The sequence below is a fragment of the Parasteatoda tepidariorum genome, chromosome 5 (genome assembly GCF_043381705.1).
Source record: "Parasteatoda tepidariorum isolate YZ-2023 chromosome 5, CAS_Ptep_4.0, whole genome shotgun sequence".
Lineage (NCBI taxonomy): Eukaryota > Metazoa > Arthropoda > Arachnida > Araneae > Theridiidae > Parasteatoda > Parasteatoda tepidariorum.
The window spans coordinates 93,105,630-93,127,139 of NC_092208.1; the positions used below are offsets into that span (position 1 = coordinate 93,105,630).

Consider the following 21,510-nt stretch of genomic DNA (forward strand, 5'->3'; position numbering starts at 1 on the left):
CCTTCACAAATAAATTTGCATACTTTAAATTTTTTCCACTTTCATTAGTATATTCATCACTAAAACTGGTTAGCTTTAAAAATAGTTAGCGCTTAAAAAAGCTTTTAAGAAAAAGTTCATTTGCAATATTAAGATAAAATTCGACAGCCTAGCAGCATAGTATTTTGTAGAGAAAACTGAAGAAAATACAATGATAAGATTCGATATAATGATAAAATTCGCAAAAGAAATCATCAAAAAGAAAAAAAAAAGAATCTAATTGTTGATTGGAGGAAATTAATTGAGATATTAAAAAAAGACCCAATATTAAATAATTTATATATTTAATTATTATTATTTTTCTAAAAAAAAATTTTTTTTGATAAGATATTACCCAATATTTATCTGGTTCCAAACATTCAAAAATCTAAACAAAAGTGAAATTTTTACATTAAAGTGTAATTAAATATTGTTTCTAAGCAGGTGCTTAAAAACGCTATCCTGAACTGTTTGAAAACGTGACTTGTCATTCATTCAATTGCACCAAGCCTTCGATACTTATACTGATTGATGTTACCAACAGAACGACTTACATGGCAAATAAAATATTCTAATTCCTGTAAGGAAGGACTGCTTCGAAAGACTACACGGAGGAATTCGAGTCTCAATGTCCTCCACGTTCCCATAACACAGTGTTTCCCAAAGTGTGGTACGCGTACCCCCAGGGGTACGGGAACAGTTTAGCGGGGGTACGCGTTCTTATGCGAAATATCTTGCAACAAACGAAAATTTAAAAAACTTTTATTTAAAAACAAAGCTAGCCATGAAAATTTACGATAACGTATTTTTCGATTGGCTATTTTTTGCAGAGTTAACAGTTAATGTAATATAATTAGTGGTGTGAACAACCAATTGTGATTTTTAAGTTTTCTGCAATTTTTTAGTAGTAATAAATGCATTCATTTTTTTAATAGTGGTACACAGCTTTACGAAAAAATTAGAAAGGGTACACAAAAGTCAAAAGTTTGGGAAACACTGCCATAACAAATCAATACCTCTGGGGGTACCGATACAGGAGTTTCCTTGTCTTCTGGATTGGTTCAAAATTACAAGGCTACGGAGTTGAACATTAGTAGTATTAAACCCAAAAATTGGATCGGCAGTTCAGTTGTCTTTCGAAGACATCGCATGCTATTTTCATAACTGCTGTGAGTTTGAAACAGGTTAAGTTAGTCTATCTTTAACCTTTGCTAATACCGAAAACAGCGCATAACGTCAAAAAGCCCAACACTTTTGTCATGTCCGAGCAGATCAAGATGATATAATTATAGCCTTGAATCACACTTTTACAATTGCTTTTATATTCAAAAGACATTTGAAAAACTCTTATTAAATAAAGCAGCAAAATAACCCTCACTGGACCAACATTCACGGTATCTTGGCTCAATAAGAATTCAAAGGGCTGTTATTAACTGTACCCAATTGTCAGATTCTGACAACATCTAATAACTTTCTTCTTTATTATTTCTTCAATATTTTGTTACTTTTTACATCAAGTCAAAGTGTGAATTTATAAACGGAAAATCTCTAGAGAAAGAGATTACATTTTCTTCAACAATAAAAAAATAATCTTTATTTAAAGCAAAAGAGTGTGAAAAGGTATTTAAAATTGCAGTGATTTCAGAACAAATTGGAATTTTGAAAAAAGAATCATATTTAATTCACAAATGAAAGTGGCTCTTTCAGCCCCTTATATTTAAACTCCGTACTTGCATTTCAGCAGGCTACAGATCAACCCATCGTGGTATTTTTTTACTAAGAGTTTCACAATGGATGATTCTCGAACTAATTATCAAATGTTAAATTTTTCTTAATGTTAAAACTCCCTGTACTTTTTCATATATAATTCAGCAATTTCAAATTTCTAAGTCTTAAAAGTTTTTGTGCAGTAAAACAAAATGAAACGTTAGGGTAAACACCCCAATACAACAGCGGCCCCTACGATTTTTTTTAAAGTCGCAATAATTAAAAAAAATAAAATTAAAAAAAAGACTTGTTTATTCTTCATGTTCCCTCATAAATACAGGGTATCTGCTACATTTTAGATTTTCAAATTCATGAATTTTCATGACTTTCCATGACTAATTCCAAGAATTTTTCATGACTTAACGAAGTTACTATTTTCTCCAACAAAAACACAATAAATTTAAAAAAGCATTATAATGACATTCATTGAAATGATAGGTATAAACAAAACTGTTACACTCTGCATTTTCATGTTTATAGATTTTAAATTTAAAAAATAGAGTAAAGAAAGAGTTGAAGCAATAAAATAGCTGAAAAAATACAAAAGCAAATATTTTTTTCTGCCGAATTATTCTAAAGATACTTTTTTTGTTCATCCGAAAGAAAAGAAATACTCCTGATTTTTCTGTTCCCATTTCGGAATTAAAAAAAATTCGCCAATGACTGGCTTGCTTCAGCTAGAATGTTAAATTGATAAAATAAAAAAATAATTATAATAATTCTGAAATCACAGAAGCTTAAAAAAAAAATTTGCTCCAGAAAGGTTTTTCCTTCATTTTTTTGAAAGAGCACCATAATTTTTAAAGAGCCTGATAAAAACATTTTATATTGTAATAAAAGATGACTGTGAGTGGGGATTTTGTTACAGATTCAGATATTCGGAACACCAAAAAATTCCGTTTTAAAAATAAAATTTTTCAGCGAACTAAATCCATGACTTTCCATGATTTCTTTTAAAAAATAGTTAAAATCATGACAAATTTTGTTCAATAACAAAATTCATGACTTTTCAGGTGCGCAGATACCCAGTATATAACTTCAGCATTCCTCATTATAAAAAATAGAATTGTTTATATTTTCTAAGCATAACAAATTATTCATTAACAGTTTAGAGGAAACGCTTATTTACAACTGATATTTTCTCTCTGTATTGAAAAAAAAATAGTAAAGTCCAGAAACGCTTATTTACAACTAATATTTTCTCTCTGTATTGAAAAAAAAAATAGTAAAGTCCAGAGCTGATTTGCGTGTTTACCACAATGTTGCATTTTGTTAATAAAACTCAAAATTACTAATACGTGTAGAAAAATAAACAGGAGTACAATGGCATAAAATAAAAGGAAACATTTAATTATTCATTCGAAAATTATTAATTTTTCAACTTGTTTAAAAAAATACCCTACGGGTCGTTCTACAGGCCGCAGGAATACAACTACAGTGTTAAATATTTGCATACTAAAAGGGCCATATTTGTTTATAAATTCAACAGTCTCCTTTTTTTTTTTTCAAAATTCCAATTTGTTTGAAAGTTATTGCAATTTTAAGTGTTAAATTACATTTTAACACTTAAAAGTTGATAACACTTGAAAGTTAATTTACAGTTTTTTTTAATAATTTTTTAATCATTATCATGGAGAAAAAATTTCTCTTATAATTTTTCTTTTATAAGCTTGCGCTTAATTTGATGTAAAAAATAATAACAAAAAAATGAAAAAATAAAAGAGAAGTTAGATGTTTCCAGAAACAAATCTTCATAACTATATTGAAATTTTTAAAAATTTAAAAACTGATTCCATTGCGAACTGTTATATGATAAAGGGTTATCATTATATATTGTTAACAAGTAAAATTGCTTTTCATTTATTACTGTTTCTTGTATTGCATATCCTGTAATCATAAGTTATTTTTTTCTCAAATGCATTTTATTATTTTTAAAATCCAATTATCTTTTGATTTCTTTACAAAAAAAATATTAATTAGATGTGCTTGCATAAAATTATAACAATTCTATATTCTAAGCAAACAGATCTATTTTCTAAGCAAACAGATCTTTTTTTTTTCATCAACTTTTAAGAAAAAGAAACTTTAAAGAAGATCAAGAGAGAAAAAGTAATTATTTTTTTTCCCGTTAAAGCCGATTCTGTGGAGGGGGGGGTAACGAATTTGTGCACGGACAGGAACAGTTTTTTCACAACTCGACCCACTTTCACTGAATAAAATGAGAAGATGGATGCACTGATTTTCCATGTTATTGATACCCCAAAATTTAGCCATCCTCAAAACACAACAGGTGGCAATCCAATCGTAATTTTCGTAAAAAATGGACATAAACCATTCCCCCCCCCTCTTCAATGGATGAGAAGCAACCACTCGATGAGGGAAGCGGACAGGAGGTGGAACAGTGAGCTCATTTTATAACACAACATAAAACATAGATAATTAAAATACTGTATAACTGGAACAACTACCAATTACTAATAAAGTTCCGATAAACTCCTATATTTAAAATTTATTTTTAATTCAAAGCTTTTATTTTTTAACAATGATAGATTTCACAAAAACAAACTTAATTGCCCATACAAGAATATTGTTAATAGCTATAGTTGTGGATAAAAAAAATAGAAGACAACCAATAAAATTAAACAGTTTTCAAGATTAGTTTTATTTATTGTTGAATATTTTTAACAAGTTACAACAAATGTTGGAATCTCTGAAGAAAACATCTCTTTAATTCCTATTTTGATATGCTTTATTGGAATTTGTATTAAAAAGAGCCAACAGAAATTACATTATTAAATGATTATATACAATTGCAGGAAATCAGGCAATATAGTGATTTGTGTCAAATTTTTACAGCAAACAGCTCCTTAGTATTGCTTACAAATAGATACCATATAAGTTTTTGAATATCCACTATATAACAACACAATATACAGACACATTTTATTGCCTGAATGAAAATTGTAGGGTATTTTTGGCATATAATGGTCTGCTGAACAATTTGAAAATATGAACTGTTCCAACCCTCATGGGTCTGTCTAAGTTTTTATGAGAGGTACCAATTTTGCGAAAATTTAAACATAATTTGGGAAAATTAAAAATTATATTAAAAAAATCAACACAATATGGTAAAGAAAGAAGATATTTTCAAAAATAGTCACCATAAATAAAAATTATTTACGACTGGTAAATGTTAATATATTTTTCCCCATACATTCAAAAATAATTTTGCTATTGTAAAATTTTGAGCATAAAATTGTATCCAAATTTAAAAATCCATAAAAATCATTGTGCATTGTTACATTTCAACTTTAATGTTTTTTTTAAAAAAAAAAACATGCATTTAACAGTATTTGCACTTAAAATTATTTTCATTATGAGAACATATCTCACTGGGTCATATAGAAAAAAGTTTCACAGAGAAAAAATGTTTCATAAAATAATATAAGTCTGTGAGAATAAATTTAGAACAATGTTCGAATATTTAGAATAATGTTCGAATTTCAACTTGTCATTTAATTTTTAAAAAAACTGCAAAAAAAATCTTGCTATAAAATGGCATAAGCGACCAGTTAGGCTTACCACACCACAATATCTGACCAATCACATGCTACCTATTCATGCATACGGAATTAAACCACGATGTATTGTTTCTTACGGGGATTTAAAAAAAAAAATTTTTTAAAGGCGGGCAGGAAAATCTTTAAACTTGCTTTTTTAAAAGCATTTTTCCTAAAGTTGAATTTGTGAAGGCACCGCTTTATGGTAGTAAATTTATCCTGGACAGACCCCTGCTCTTCAGTAGAAAATAAAAAACTTAATAATATAAATTTTCTTTAACTACGATCTATTTGTGTTACAGATCTTATAACATGAAATACTCAGAGTTTGTTATTTATTATTGCTATTTAAGAAAAATCTTAAATAATTTAAGATTTATTTGTTGAATCTCAAGAAATGTCTCATATTATGAAAAATCAAACACAAAGATTATGCAGTTTAATTATAGATATTAATAAAATATATATATATATATATATGGTAAAAATATTTTAAAGTCGAGCTCTCGAGGAGATTTATTTCAACTGCAGACTAGGTGAAAGAATGAATGCATCTTCAGTAATGTTTCTTTCCGAAGACTTGAACAAAGCGCGCTTTTTTCAATATTTAATACAAATAATTCTTAAAACATCTTTGGAGTTAATTACTGTATTAAAATATCATAGTTATTCTGACCTTTTCCATATGATTATGCATTTAAGTGAATGAAATTCTTGAAATAAACTCTTTGATTATGTATCGAATTTTTTAAACTCAATAATTCATATTTAAAATAGAGAAATTTCAACTTTTTAACATTATATGTATTTAAATATAATAATAAATTATTCATACTTTTATATCCATATAAACGCTACCCTACAATAATGGAACAGACACTTTCAGTTTTTGTCGTGTTTTGAAATTTCTCAAGAAATACTAATAGGATTATTTTGTTACTTTAGAGGTTCATGTGATTTTTCTTACAAAACAATAAGGTTTCCAGTTTTCAGGGGTTTAAGAGACTTACAATAAATTGCGGGGAAAAAAGAACAAGTATTTTTGAACACCCTTTGCAGAAAATCAAGCTTGTNAAAAAAAAAAAAAAAGATAAGTTTTCAGCAATCTTCAATCGGTTAAGAGTAGTGAAATCGTTGATTGCGACTAACTAAATTAAACCCTGTTTATTCACATTATTTTGATGCAATCAAATAATATCCAGCATTTGCCACATGTAAAATGATATTTTTAAGGCGAAAGACTTCTTGCTGGAAAAAGTAATTTCCTGCCAAAAATCATGCCAACGATTCAAAAAGGCGTTTTTAAACTATCTAACCGTTTGTTTACGTCTTTTGTAATGGGCCGTCCCTAAGCTGCAGAAACCAATCTATTTCAAAGTATCCGTAAATCTTTCTTTTTTTAATTTGCCCTTTTTAAAAAAAAAAAAAAAAAATATATATATATATATATATATATATATATATTTTTAAAAAAGGATTATTACAACTTTTAAAAAGGAAAAAGAAAAAAGCTTGAAGTTTTAATGATGGAAAATGTTGAAAGTTAAGATAAAATCTATGGGATCATTTAAACACACACAGAAAATACTAGAGTTCAAAAATTATAGGTTTTGCTAATCAAATTTCTTAAATTGTTCTAATTTCTGCATTGCATAGTTAAGGTATTTTTCCCCATTAAAAAAAACTATCGTTGGCTGCAATTTTAAAAAGGAAAAAAAACACAGATCCACTGACAAGTGAATGAGATTATTTTACAGCTGGAAACTAAACGAGAAATAATTGTATCCTAAATATAGTACAGTAACTTAAATATAACATTTTTTTAAAGTATAACTTTCAAAGATGAATTTTTAAAATGTAACATTAAAAATTTAGTTTTGATTGAAAAACTAAGGTCAAGCGTAAGATTAAAATTTCAGTGACTTTGGTTTGATAAATAAACATATATTTGTGAAATTTACAATTTGATTGAAGAACATATAGCACCAGTATTAGAAAGGACTCTTTAACGAAGATATTCATGTTCTAAAAATAAAACACAGGTTTTTAAGTGCATGCAAATGTGTGAAAATATTTCAAAACTATCCGCTTTAATATTAAATTTAAAACAGGCTTTCATTTAAAAAAAAACTTGATTTTTACTGTCTTATTTGAAAAAAAGGTTTTAACACAAATACAAACAACACAAATGGAGCATCATTTTAAAGATAAGTAATAGTAAAAATTATTCCTGTTCAAAAGCATAGATTTTACTAAGTTAGTTTGAGAAATAAATTTCTGAAGTGCTCATCTTAACAATAAAATTTATTTCCAGTTAAAATTGAGATTTGTTATGCTTAACAACACTAAATTTTTACAGCTTAGTAAACTGAATAATCAAAAACAGAAATTGTCAAAAGATTTAGCAAAATACGTCATATTTGTATTACATATTTTACCATAAAACATTGTTAAATTATTAACTATGTTTAATGTTCAATTAAAATTATTATTAAAGAAGAGAAGAAAAATGACAAGAAATTATTTTTAAACAAAAAAGTACAAAACTTTTTAGACTAAATAATGAAAAGAGATAATTAATTGTTAAACACAACAGGATTAAAAAAAAAAGAAAAAAAAAAAGAAGTATACTTCTATAAAAACAGCAAAATTGAGTAGAAGATATTGAGAAGATAGAAAAGGGGAAGATATTGCTAAATATTAGTTACAATAATAAAAGATTAAGTTTTTTCCTGTTAATTTATAGTAATTAGGTAAATAAAGATTTAACAATCAATGTAAGTGTATATTAAGAGCAAATTAACATGTTAAGAACAAATCAACATATTAAGAACAAATCAACATATTAAGAACAAATCAACATATTAATAACATGTGAATAAAATATAATAAAATACATATCTACATAACAATAAACTATCAGTTAAACTAATACTGTCATTTAGAAAGACTGTATATTCCAGAAAGATAGAAACAGAGTAAAACTTCGATAAAATAAAATTCAACCATTCATTTCAAATCAATCTTCTAATTTCTTTAAATTGATTGTGAAAAAATGAGATGCAAGGGCTTCTTCAGTCTGTAAATCTGTAAATAAAAAAAAACAATCAGAAAGTAAATGAATTTAATCATTAAGAACTACTAAGCAAAAAGTATATTAAAATAAATGTATAAATGAAAATGCAGAATATGTAAACTAAGTTGAAATAATAATATTATATAAATTCTAAAAATTGTCAAATTCAAATTTTATTTGAATACAAGGTAAAGAAGCACTACATAAAAAAAATTACACAATTGCATAAACTTTACAACCAATAATGAATATTTAATAATATATTTAATCATAAAAAAAAACATTCTATAAAATATATTTAAATAATGAAAAAATATAGAACTTTATTTAAAAATAAAAAACTTTTAATAAAATTCGAAAATTTAACAAATATTAAAAATATATTTTTGAAGAAAAACACTTTGTTTTGAAGTTTTTGTACTTAATTTCTGATGAAAATAAAATGTGCTTTGGGCTCATTAGAGTTGTATTTGAGTTGCAGATTTTATATCTACCATTCTTAGTCAAATTCAAAAGGTAAATAACAAAACTAAAGTTATTTATAAAAAAACGTAATTTATTCAAGTACATTAGTCTGTAGTAGAAGCACCCTCAAATTCATTAGCCTTTTTCATTCATTAGATTGCTTTTTATTTAGTTTTACAGAAGTTATTGGTTAAACAAGGAGTTAAAGGCCATCACCTAAATTTTAAAACTCTTTGATTTCAAGTAGATAGCAGTCAACATTTGCAAACTACTGTTAGAATTAAGACTAAAAAGTTAAAAACACAAATTATTTTAAATGCAGGCTTATTTATTTTTTATAGTGTAAATAACATAGCTGAGGGCTTTATTACACTTTTAGTAAATTTATAATTACATTTTCCAAAATAAAATTTTTATTTTAAAACTTTTAAAATAAATTATTTAAAGACAATATGATTATTAAATATGACTCAATAACATTTAAGATATAACATAGTAGAAGATACAAATAACATAAAGTAAATAACAAAAGTTGAAAATAAAATGCCTAAAAATAAAGTGAAAAAGAAACGTATAAAAATAGCAATAGGACAAAAATATTTTTTAAATTAATAAGATTTTTTTACTGCACGCTTTTCGTCATAAAACAGTAAACAATTAGAATAACAAACCAACAAAAATAAGTAAAGTGTGACAGATTCAGATAACTCTTGCTGTTAACGCCCAATTTACATTGACCAAGTCAAATTACTATGTGAAAAGTCAAATTACTAGAATGTTGAAAAGCTTGAGGAGAGGGGGGAGAACAAAAGTAGGAAGAAACGATTGGATGGGACTTTCAGTGGATTTTTATTTTCATACATATAAACTAAGAGGGAAGTTTAAAGTTACATACAAAGATAGCATGTCTTATTTTTTATTTTTCTGTCTGCTTATATATGTTTGCTTAGAATTTTGGATAAATGTTTAAAGAAATACTCGTATACTACACAGATGGGCTTATATTCAAAAATAGCAGGCATAATTTCTCATTACAGTCGAATCCCGTTTTTGCGAAATTCGAAATAGCGAAAATTTCAAAGTAACGAATATTTTCCGAATCCCCAAATGTATTTCCATGTAAACAATGTATAAAAAATACCAATATTACGAAATCAATTATCCGGTTTAGCGAAGGCGAAAATGAACACCAGGTCTTATTTTCTTTGATGAACAAGACACATTTCTTCAAAAATGTTCTCAGAAATGAAATGTTTTATCACCCTTAAAATACTAATAAGTTTCAAATGTGAAAAACCTGTCAAAAAAAGAAGAATCACTGGAAAGAGACCACCCTGAGTTGACCCTTGCATTGATTCATTCATGTTTTAAGAAGTCAAAATACACATGCTTTTAAAAGAGAGAATTCTATTCAATAGAAAGGGCTTGTGAAGAATGATAGATTAAAAGTGACCACCCTTAGCAGAACAATTCCTTCCTTGAATTACAACAGGGGGGGAGAGGGGGAGAGAGCTGTTCTAAGAACTCAAGGTGTAAAAGGGGTGTAAACAAGTTTCAGAAAATTACCAGAGTGGTTTGCAACTTCAATAGGAGAAGGTTAGTTAAATCAGTTTGTCTGCTTTCAACGTTTGCAAGCATTTTGTTTTCCTTCTTCAGCATAATGAGTGGTCAAAAGCGTAAACAATTTTCCATTAAGGAAAAGCTGGAAATTATTTCAGAAGTTGATCATGGGATAAAAAAAGCTGACGTTGCGACAAAGTATGGACTATCCCCATCTACTCTATCTACTTTTTTAAAAAATCGAACGAAGTTGGAACAGCAAGTGCAATCAGCATTGATCGGATCACATAGAAAAAAGATACGACTTTCAAATTTTCAAGATGTAGATGTTTTTGCATGGTTCCAGGATATTCGCTCCCGAAACATTCCAATTTCCGGGCCCTCATTCGTGAAAAGGCTTTAGAATTTGCAAGAACTTTTGGAAACGAAAATTTTCAAGCAAGAGTTGGTTGGTTGAATCGATTCAAGGAACGTTATGATATTGTTGCAAAGCAAATTTGTGGTAAAGCTAACTCTGTTGATTTAAAAGCTGTGAATGACTGGAAATCAGAAAAAATATCGGATGCAATTAGGTCTTATGATCCTTCTGATGTTTTCAATGCAGACGAAGCGGGAATTTTTTTCCAGTTGTTACCAAACAAAACCTTGGCGTTTAAAAAGGATAAATGCATTGGAGGCAGAAATTCAAAGATGCGTTTAACTGCATTGTTTTGCTGCAATATGTCAGGCACTGAAAAGAGAAAAGTTAAGGTTTTCGGCAAATCTGCCAAACCTAGGTGCCTAAAAAATGTAAATTCACTACCTTGTGATTATAGATCTAGTCGCAAAGCGTGGATGACGACTGGAATATTTAATGAGTGGTTGGTTAAGTTTGATGAAGATATGAAACGTAAGAAAAGAAAAATTCTGCTTCTTATTGATAATTGTTCTCCCCACAATGAGCCACCAAAATTGGAATGTATTCACATCGAATACTTTCCTCCTAATTGTACGTCAATTTTACAACCTCTTGACCAGTGTATAATTAAAGTGGTAAAGGGAAAGTATCGAACACAACTTCTGAGGCGTATGCTTGTGCAAATCGAAAACAAAGAACAAGCATGGAAAGACATTAGCCAAAAAGTCATGTGCAATGGATGGAAGAAAGCAAATTTAATTTCGGCAATTGACAATGAAACAGTCGATGAAATTAATGATGTTATCATCGATTTGCAGCCTTTATGGGAACATGTGACAAAAGAAACATCAGTGCCAAACGAAGTCTTGACGATTTTCTGACTGCAGATGATGATGCTAGAACATGCGAAGCATTGACAGACAATGATATTGTACATATGATTCAAGAAAACAAACAAAAATCACTTTCAGACAGCAGCGATGATGAAGAATGTCCAGAAGAAAACAATGTACCTACAGCTTCACAAGCCTTGGCCAATTTGGAAGTTGTAAAGAGATACGCACAAAAAAAACTTTTCAGATACTTTTTTTGAACATGTACATAATTTGGAAAATTTTTTAATTTCTACTGGTTCTAAATCATTTGTTCAGAAAAAAATTACTGATTATGTATCTGCCTAATTAGTAAGTGTTAATAAATTCATTGTTTACATTAGCTTTGTGCGCTCTTTTAATATTACATTGATATTTTCCCAAATCTAGATTAAAAATATAATATCAAAACTGTAAATTGATTTTGCTTACGAATAGTAATCCCAATGTAACGAAATAATATTTGTTAATGTTGAAAATTCGTAATACCGGTATAACGAATTTTCATTATTGCGTAGAAATAGCTTCGGTCCCATGGAATTCGCTAAAACGGGACCTGACTGTATTTAGAATTTTACATCATTTTAATTAAATTATTTAGAAATAACATGAAAAAAAAGTATTAGCAATAGTTTTACAGAAAAAAAAATTTTTTTTTATTATCTTTAAGCAACAAATTTTTAAAGTAAAAGTAGATAAGACAAAATAAATAAAAAAGTTATAAAATGGTTAGTTTCAGAAATTATGTCAGTTCGGAAAAACACAGAACTAGAATAAAAAAGTGAATCTTAACGGTAAAAAGGTGTACAGAAAAAATTTTATTTCACACAGAAACAAAGCAAACAAAATAAAAATCTAAATTAAAAGAAATTGACTTGGAAAACAAATAAATAAAATTTAAATGGAACTTACTTAATTAACTACTGGAATAAAACTTCCGAAAGAAATAAAAACTTCCGTCTTCTCTGTCTTATTATCAGTGCCAACTTAGATCAGGTTACCTAAAATTTTAAGAAATTAAATGTCTAATCAATATTATAGAAGGAACAGAAATTAAAATTTTATTTCTAAAAAATTTTTAAATTATGAGTTATTTATTTACCTGCAAAAGGATCTTCCTTAGCCTTGAATTCACTGCAATTTGTGCAGCTGATGATAACAAAAGCTGGTACATCATCTATTTTCTGGTTGCTTTAGTGGGTAGAGTATAGAATGGCAATTTTCAAAAATAAAAATATAAATAAACACGATTAACAAAAAAATACTTATAAGGACCTTAGAAAAAAATATCATGACATTTATTTTTGTCAGACAATTAAGTATGAAAGGTTTTCATGATTCCTCAAACATGTAGTGTAAATTTAGTTTGGTTTTGCATTAAAAATGCTTGTCATTAAATAAAAATTATAATACGACACAAATGTTTTTACATTAGACGGCTAACTATGCATATTTTTTCCCCGATTCTCTTTTCATGTAGTGTGATTTCAAATTGGTTTTTCTTAAAAAATGCTCTTTTGTCTTAATCATTGATTTGGTAGTTCTCGAGAAAAAAAAATTGCAAAATAACTAAGTTAAACATCCAAAATATACAGACTGGTTATAAAATAGATATAGAATTTTAAAAATAATGCCTAAAAGCTATTAAATCAGATTAAATTCAGTCGTGTATCAGAGACAGACAAAATATAGTACAGATTACGAAAAACCAATTTATGAAAATTAAAAAAATTATATAAATAAGCATGATGTACGGTTTTTAAAATAAAGTTTGCTGTGATTAGGGAAAATTGTCAAGACATTTGTTTTTACGTAACGATGAAACAATGAAACATTTTCATGATTCCATTCTCATATTTGTATGAATACATATTGATTTAAATTTTTTTTCCAAAAAAAAAACATCTGTATTTTAAGTTTGTATGTCACAATGCTTGACCCTTACACGGGGTCTCAAACTTACAAGATAAGGCAGATAAACATACTACATATACAGAATGATTAGAAAAATTCAGAAGTTATTCTACATTCTAATCTTATTTTAAGTTTATTGACATTAATTTGATTACTATAGACCATTACTATATACAAAATTAACTTCAATTTATTATCTGAACATGAAAGAATATAGGAAAATTACTCCAAAGGTTCTAAATTTCCTTTGAAATAATAATAATATCCAAACAGAGTTGTTCACTACGTTCTTACTGAATGTAGTGATTAAAAAATAAGATTAAAATAAGAAATGATTATAGCTTTGTAGAATTTGAAACTAATGCATTATTTCATTAATAATGAGAAGAAAATGTTTATGAAACTTGTCTTATTTGTTTTACATATTACAATGTATATAATACAAAAAAATTAACTCCCATTTAATTTCAGAAATTCTGTGACTTTCCTACACATTTGAGAATTTCAACTTAATTCCTGACCATATTATTTTATCTATATACAGCAAGTTTTTAGTAAAAAAAAAAAATTAATAAATAAATAAAATATTTCTTTTTATTTGATAAGTTAAAAATAGAATTTTGTGAGAAACCAAATATCACTAAGTGAAAATATCAAATAAAAGTTCTGCTGAAAAAAAAAAAGGAATTTTTGAAAAGAATAATTATAATAGATGCCAGAGTTTTTTCAAATTGTGTCGCAATAACATTTCTCAAGCCAACAATTCTAAGATTAGTGATTTTTCGGGTATTTGAAAGAAAAGAATGCAATTGTTCCTAATTTTCAAAATATCCCAACGAGATTTTATACAAGATTTTATACAGACCTATGAAAATTGAAAACATTCTCAAACACAATAAATATTCTTGTTTATATTGCAACACAGTTCTGTTACTATAAAAAAGCAAAAAGAAAAATTTTTTTGTTAAAAAAAAAAAAAAAAAGAATATAGAGAAGAAAACAACAGTGATACATTCAAATATTTCCCATATTTTCTGAAATATATATGATTGAAACAAACAAATCTCTACTAACTAAATATTCCAAAGTACGGTCAATATCGAGAATTGATTTCACACCAGCAGAAACAACAGTCAAAGGAGTTCGGGCAAGTTCATAAAGATCTGCACTGACATCCATAGCTGCATAAAATTAAATAAACGATAAATAAAATTATTTTGTTATTAAACTAATGTTTTGCTATTAATACTTTTATAATTATAATTTTTATAAGTCATTAATATTTAAGAAGCAACATTATAGCTCAGCGCATATAGTTAGATCAACTACAGATATTTTTATCACTGCATAGTCATAAAAACCGAATAGTAATATCTGAATGAATGACAAAAACCAAATAATAAAAATAAAAGGTAATCATAAAATAACACAATTGAAGCATTATTGCTAATGAAACAACTTGATACAACTTTCCTAATTAACACAGATTTTATTTTTCAAGTATATTTTTCTAAGTGATGATTGTAGAATACGAAAATAAATTATTAGAACATTTTTTTAATGTTTTCCAAAACAACTGAAAACTATCATTTTATACTAAGTTAATACTAGAGTCAAATTAGTTAAATTATGCTAAACTTTCACTTCATGCTTACAAACCCTCTAGGCGCAGTTCATTTCACGATCCCAACTTTTTCTTGAATAAACTTTATTCACAAATTGTCAGACCTGTTCATTTAGAGAATGTTGGTAAGATTTATGAACTATGGTTACCGTTGATTTATTTAATGTGAGAATGAATTTGCTTGGTTAGTAAAAATGTTTATATTTCTATTTAATAAGAAATATCATAAAGGTTATGTGACAAACATTAATGCTTTGAATATTAAAATCATAGAATTTAATATATTCATAAACATAAAAGTAAAGATATAATTAGAATAAAATAGTTAAAAACTTTTGAAATCTAAACGGGTACTAAAAATAGTTTTAAGAAAAAATAGTTTAAAGAATAGATAAAAGCTTTTAAACCTCTTTAGGAGCAGTTTTTTTTCTAATAAAAAGATAAATTATTACTTTAATAGATCATATAAGGTAAAAATAACAATATTCTGCCCATTAGACTAAACAATTAGGCTAAAATATTAATATTAACACAACCAGTGAGACATGTGTTCATGTAAAATTCAGACTTTTTTAAAGATTAGGATTTTTTTGGAAATATCTGTGGGACATATATGTTCCGATGGGGCCAAAAGGGTTAAGATAAAAATCATATAAATCTAGAATTTCGTTTTTTTAAATATTAAAAACAGTTTAAATTGCATAATATTTTGATAGAGAAAAATGGAGTGCATAAATTGCGTTCAGTTATTAGGTAAAAACTTTCATAATCTGAAAGAGAGTGAAAACATAGTTTTGCACATTAATTATTTGTAGCTTATTATATTTTCTTTCTNTTAACAAGCAATATATATATATACACACACACACAAATGTTTTTTTCTGATAAACATTGAAAACTTGCTTTTAAAACATAACAGATAGATAGATAGAATAGAAAAGTCTTAATACCTAATTTGCATTAAAACTTTTGCGTATGCACTTATTAACAGTTGCGGAAAGAATTTTAATAACAAAATATTTTCTTTTCAAAAAATTAAGCAGATCAAAATTTTTGCAATAAAAAAGTGTCAGAAAGAAAACTGCTTAATACAAAAGCTATTTTAAAATTATTGCAGTAAGTAATTCAAAGTATAGCAATAAATATCGATAACTGTGCAAAAGATTAGATGTACTAGATTAGTGACAAACCTTCACAATCTATATTAGTGTAAATACTGAAAAGAGTTTTATACATAACTGTTTGTAACAAAACATTTTCTTTCTTTAAAGTTAAGAGAATGTATCAAAATGTTTCTCAACTCAAAAGTTGCAAAATGCTACACTGGTATTCCAAAATTAAAATTATTGTGGTAATGACTAAAAGTATAGTAATAAATATTCATGAAATGATGTAAATATTTTATAACAAACTTAAGTAATGACATACTAGTCATTACTAAAGAGTATTGTACATATAACTGTTTAAAACTAAACATTTTCTTCTTTAAAATCTAAAGAGTGGCTAATTTTTTTTTCAAAAGTTGAATTTCATTTATAAAAAAAAAAGACAAATTCAAAATTTTCAAAATGCTGAGCTAAATAATAAAATAATAATTCTGAAAGTATGGATATAATTACTAAAAACATAGTAATAACTTTTAATGGTGGACTTTAAAGCTTTTAAAGTAAAAAATTAAAGCTATAATGGACTAGAAAAGAACTGTAATAAAACTTCTAAAATAAGCAAAGACATAAGTAGTAAATACACATAAGGGCGACCTTTGTGCTGAAATACAAAGTAAGATAAACCAGCGTTAAAGAGCAAAAAAAAAAAATTTTGCTCTTTAACATAAGTAATGTTGCAAGGAAATTTAAGTTTAGAAAAAGTAATCTAAGTTATTAGTAAAAACTTGCCATTTGAAAAATTTATTTAAATAATAAAGCTAAATATTTTCAATTTAAAACAAGCAAAACAGATTGATGAAATAATAATGGTAAACTTTATTTGTATAATATAAAGTCATATTTATAAATACTTATTTGTACAAAAGTAGCATTTAGTTATATTAGACCAATATAAACCTTAACAAAGCTTATAAATGCAAAAATAGTAATTTACCAGAGAAGTAAACAAATGCCTCAAAGAAAATAATGGTAAAAGCTTGTCCTTTCTTAAAATAAAATAATTAAAAAAAACTTCATATTTAAAAATATTAATACAAAATTAGATTTTAAAAAATTATCATCATAATTATTAAAAACAAGGTTGTAGATTCATAACTGATAGAGATGCAAGTAACACTTCATTTTATTAAGCTAATGACAAATTAGTAAACATTTACATATGCATAAACAGTAGAAATAAGAAGTTTTCCTAAAACTGTTAGTTACAGAAAAACATTTACATTTCTAAAAATTAATTAATAGAACTTCAAGAAAATTTGAACCTAAATTTAAGTACCAAAAGTAAACCCATATATTTAACTTAAGCTGCAATGACACAGAGCACTAAAAGCTGTCATTGTGAAGGTTGAGGGTTTAATACCCTGTGTTGGCTTGATACAGATTATTAAAAGGTATAAAGCAAAAAAAGTTGGTGAGCAATGATGACCACATTGAATACATGTTGTTGATTAAAAATTGCAAAATCTTGTTTTCTGTGACACATTGGTCAACAATAGAAGAAAGCTTTACTTTTTATAATTTTAAATTATACAGTATAACTGTAGCAATGCAAAGAAAAATACAACAACTACAAATGTTGCAATGCAAAGGGGAAATTTTATTGTTATTATTATTTTATTGTTCAAGTATTATTGTTATTTATTGTTCAAGTATTTCTGTTATAATAATTAATATTTTCAAAAATCAATAAGAAAAATTTTTTAGTAATAAAACAAAAAAGCAGTAAAAAAAATTTATTGGCTGATAAATTAGAGCAATTTTTACAATTAAACAGGAAATTCGAGGAATTGTTTGTTAGAGTAAATGTAAATATTTAAATTTTTCGAAATTCGAATGACTTTTAAGCCTTAAATACATGGTAAAAATAGAATATATATGTATTTATTTAAGAATATGGTATACAAAGAATATAATGTCGAGAAGACAACAACTTACTATTTTCGCCCTCCCGATGAACACCTCCTATCCCACCTGTAGCAAAGATAGGTACACCAGCTTTATGAGCCAATATCATAGTTGCTGAAACAGTTGTTCCACCACTCATTTTCTAAACAACATAAGTTAATCATTATTACAGTTTACCATAAAGTTGAATAAAATATTAACAATTTAATAATAATTTTTTTTTCACTTATAATTAAATAGGGCACTTTAGTAACGTGAGTAAGGATCCTCCAAAATTACACCAGTTTTAATGTGAAACATCACCAAAACAGTTAGTTATAATTTTTTAATTAAATTTCCAAATTTATGACAAAAAAAAATAAATGTAAATATAAATAAGTAAACATATTAATAGTCATCACCTGAATAAAAGCTTCACTCACTTCAAAAATACATAACTAGTAGATGAAAGTCGACATGTTTCAAGCGCTTATAAAAAAAAGGCGTACCAGGCGTAAAAGTGGAGAAACAAAGGTGATTGGAAATGAAGCATAAAATTGCCAAAGAAAAATTTAAAAAAAAGGTGAGGAAAAAACCAAGAAAAACCACAGTAGCCAAGAAAGAAAAAGGATAAAAAAAAATAGAACAAGAAAAACCACAGTGTCTGAGAAAGACAAGTCAGGGTTAAATACATTTCCACACACTATAGATAGGGGGTGAGAAACTAATGTTGTTAACAAGGGAATCAACATTCATATGAATAAAACAAAATTCCAGAGCATCAGGATGAGCTGATGCGACTGGGAAGGAAATAATTTTAGCATTCTCGAAATTGAATTTATCCTGATTCTAACAATGTGCATAACAATGATTATTTATTTAATATATATAGATAGTCATCTGAAAGTGGATCATGAAGGCCTTATTTGATTTACCAAATGCATAGTCACAATCTCTAATTGGGTATAATATGAAAAAAACACAACAACTTCGATTTAGTAGGAACAACATATGACGCAATGCTAAACGAATGGAATTTAGTTGTTGTTTATTTAGTTATGGTTATTAGTAGTTGTTGTTATTTGTTTTAGTTGTTGTTGTTTATTTAGTTGTATTTAGTTTCAATAACTTTCCTTTATAATGCAATAAAATCTGGCGAGCAGCTATTTAAACGATCGAACACTTCGTTTGTTTATTTGTGGCTTGAAGTTAGGTTTGCAGAAAATGCCGTTCATGGGTTAAATTTAGTAGGAACAACACAACCTGTGACGTAGGCTATATTATACCCAATTAAGCCACTTCCATTTGAAAGACTTTGGATTATAAAAATCAGTTTGTTTTTACATACAGACAATTAATACTTCAAAAATTATTTCAAATTTCATAAATACGCATGCATGTTACAAGTTAAATGAATTACCATGTTTGCTTATTATTTCATCTACTTTAATTAATATTTGTCATTTTGTTAAACCAAAAGCTACAATTAAACACAAGGGAATGTTCTTATTTGAGTAGCAGGCATTTGAAATTGATAACTTGATATGCTTGAGCATTTGTTGAATTCTTTGTATAATTTTATGATAGAGCAAATAATAAAAAATAATCCTCAAAAGATATATTTTTTAGCCCATAATTTATTTTTTTATACCAATATAATTCCAATGCATTGGAAACTCACCACACCCATATAAAGTCTTTTAATACCAGACACCAAAAATTATTTTATATATATTTGATATTATATACAGATATTATCAGATTCCTAACACCAGATATTATTTTAAAAGCTAACTATATAAAATACAAGATAAAACAAGCATAGAGAACCAATGAATGTAAAAAAAAATTATGAAAAAAATAAAAAGTAAAAATTACTTTGCTCATAACATATGGAAGATCTCTACGAGATATTTTTGTCAAAGTTCTATTCTTTGATGCCAAAATTTCCAATTCATTTTTACTCATGCCTAAAAATACATTTTAAAAAAATACATGGTTACATCTAGTGAAAACATTTTTAGCACATAGTATTAGAAATCATTAATATACTTCTAAAATTCATGTTTACCTATATGAATTATGCCATCTATAATTCCAATTGTAGCTGGAATAGCTTTGTTGTTTCTAACAACTTCCTCCATTTTTGAAGCAGTACTATTTAAAATTAAGAAAACAGAAAATAACTGAAAGGTATTAAAAAATTTTAAAGCTAAAGGGAAAAATTAACAGTCACCCCTGTCGCAGAATTTTTACGGGCTTTCAGTGACCAACTTCCCTGGAACTAATATTTTTCTTTAAAATATTTTTAATTGTAACAATTTCTAGTTTAAAATAACAGAAACGTGTTTACAGAAAAAAGTATAGAATGCATAAAAAAGTTTAAATGCAAAAGTAAAATTTTTATTAATTCTAATATTATATGCGATTCTCTCACATTTTATAGGCGGAAAAATGCACTAATTATTTTCTCTTTCGAATTTTGTAAATCAATACACAAATTAAAATTCGTAAATAAATTAAACGATAGTAAATTAAAAATCGTAATTTGGTAGCAACTGCCAAAATAAAGATCACGAATCACGCGAATAGGACTCTTTTAAAAAAAAGATTCTCAAATAAGTGTATGTAAAATATGGAGTTCTTTAAAGGAAAAAAAAATGAAAGAAAGAACATATTTTTTAGAGTGAACTATCTTTTAAACTTTCACGATTTCAGAATTTTTTGTTTTAGATTATTATTTTGGAATTCTAGCTGAAGCCAGTCATTACAGATTATTATTTTTTTTTTTTTTTAATCTCAAATGCGAATAGAAAAATCATGATTATTTCTTACCTTGATGAGCAAAAAAACAAACTTTTTTAAAGAAATTATGCAGAAACGAAAACCTAAACTTTCCCCTTCCCAAATGAAAAATCCTTCTGCAAAACTTCTGTAATGTTCTGCGACAATGTCGTTGTGTCGCTGCAATTCTGCCACGGGGGCAGTCACCATCAGCCACACGACAACTAAATGCAAAAAAAGATTATAAAAAAAAAATTTGTTATTCACTACTTTTCCCCACGAGAATAAACTTCATGTGCTTCAAATCATGTACTTTCAACTTCTTTTATTACTTACCACTTGGGAAAGCTGCAATTATTTCCGGTACTTAGATTTTATACTGGTTTAAAATTTTAAGGGACTGGTTATCAAACATAACATCTG

The 21,510-nt window shown here is 26.8% G+C and overlaps 1 protein-coding gene across 5 annotated transcripts in view; it reads right to left on the reverse strand.

The window, feature by feature from the left end:
- Nucleotides 1-21,510, reverse strand: part of LOC107440814 (uncharacterized) — a 651,143-nt gene that overhangs the window by 625,101 nt on the left and 4,532 nt on the right. For all 5 annotated transcript variants that reach the window (XM_071180814.1, XM_016053861.4, XM_016053866.4 and 2 more), the window contains exons 4-7: nt 20,375-20,460; nt 20,182-20,273; nt 18,355-18,466; nt 14,704-14,810 (exon numbers count right to left, since the gene is read on the reverse strand). In XM_071180814.1, coding sequence (XP_071036915.1) covers nt 14,704-14,810; nt 18,355-18,466; nt 20,182-20,273; nt 20,375-20,460 — 397 coding nt within the window. The remainder of the gene's footprint in view (nt 1-14,703; nt 14,811-18,354; nt 18,467-20,181; nt 20,274-20,374; nt 20,461-21,510) is intronic.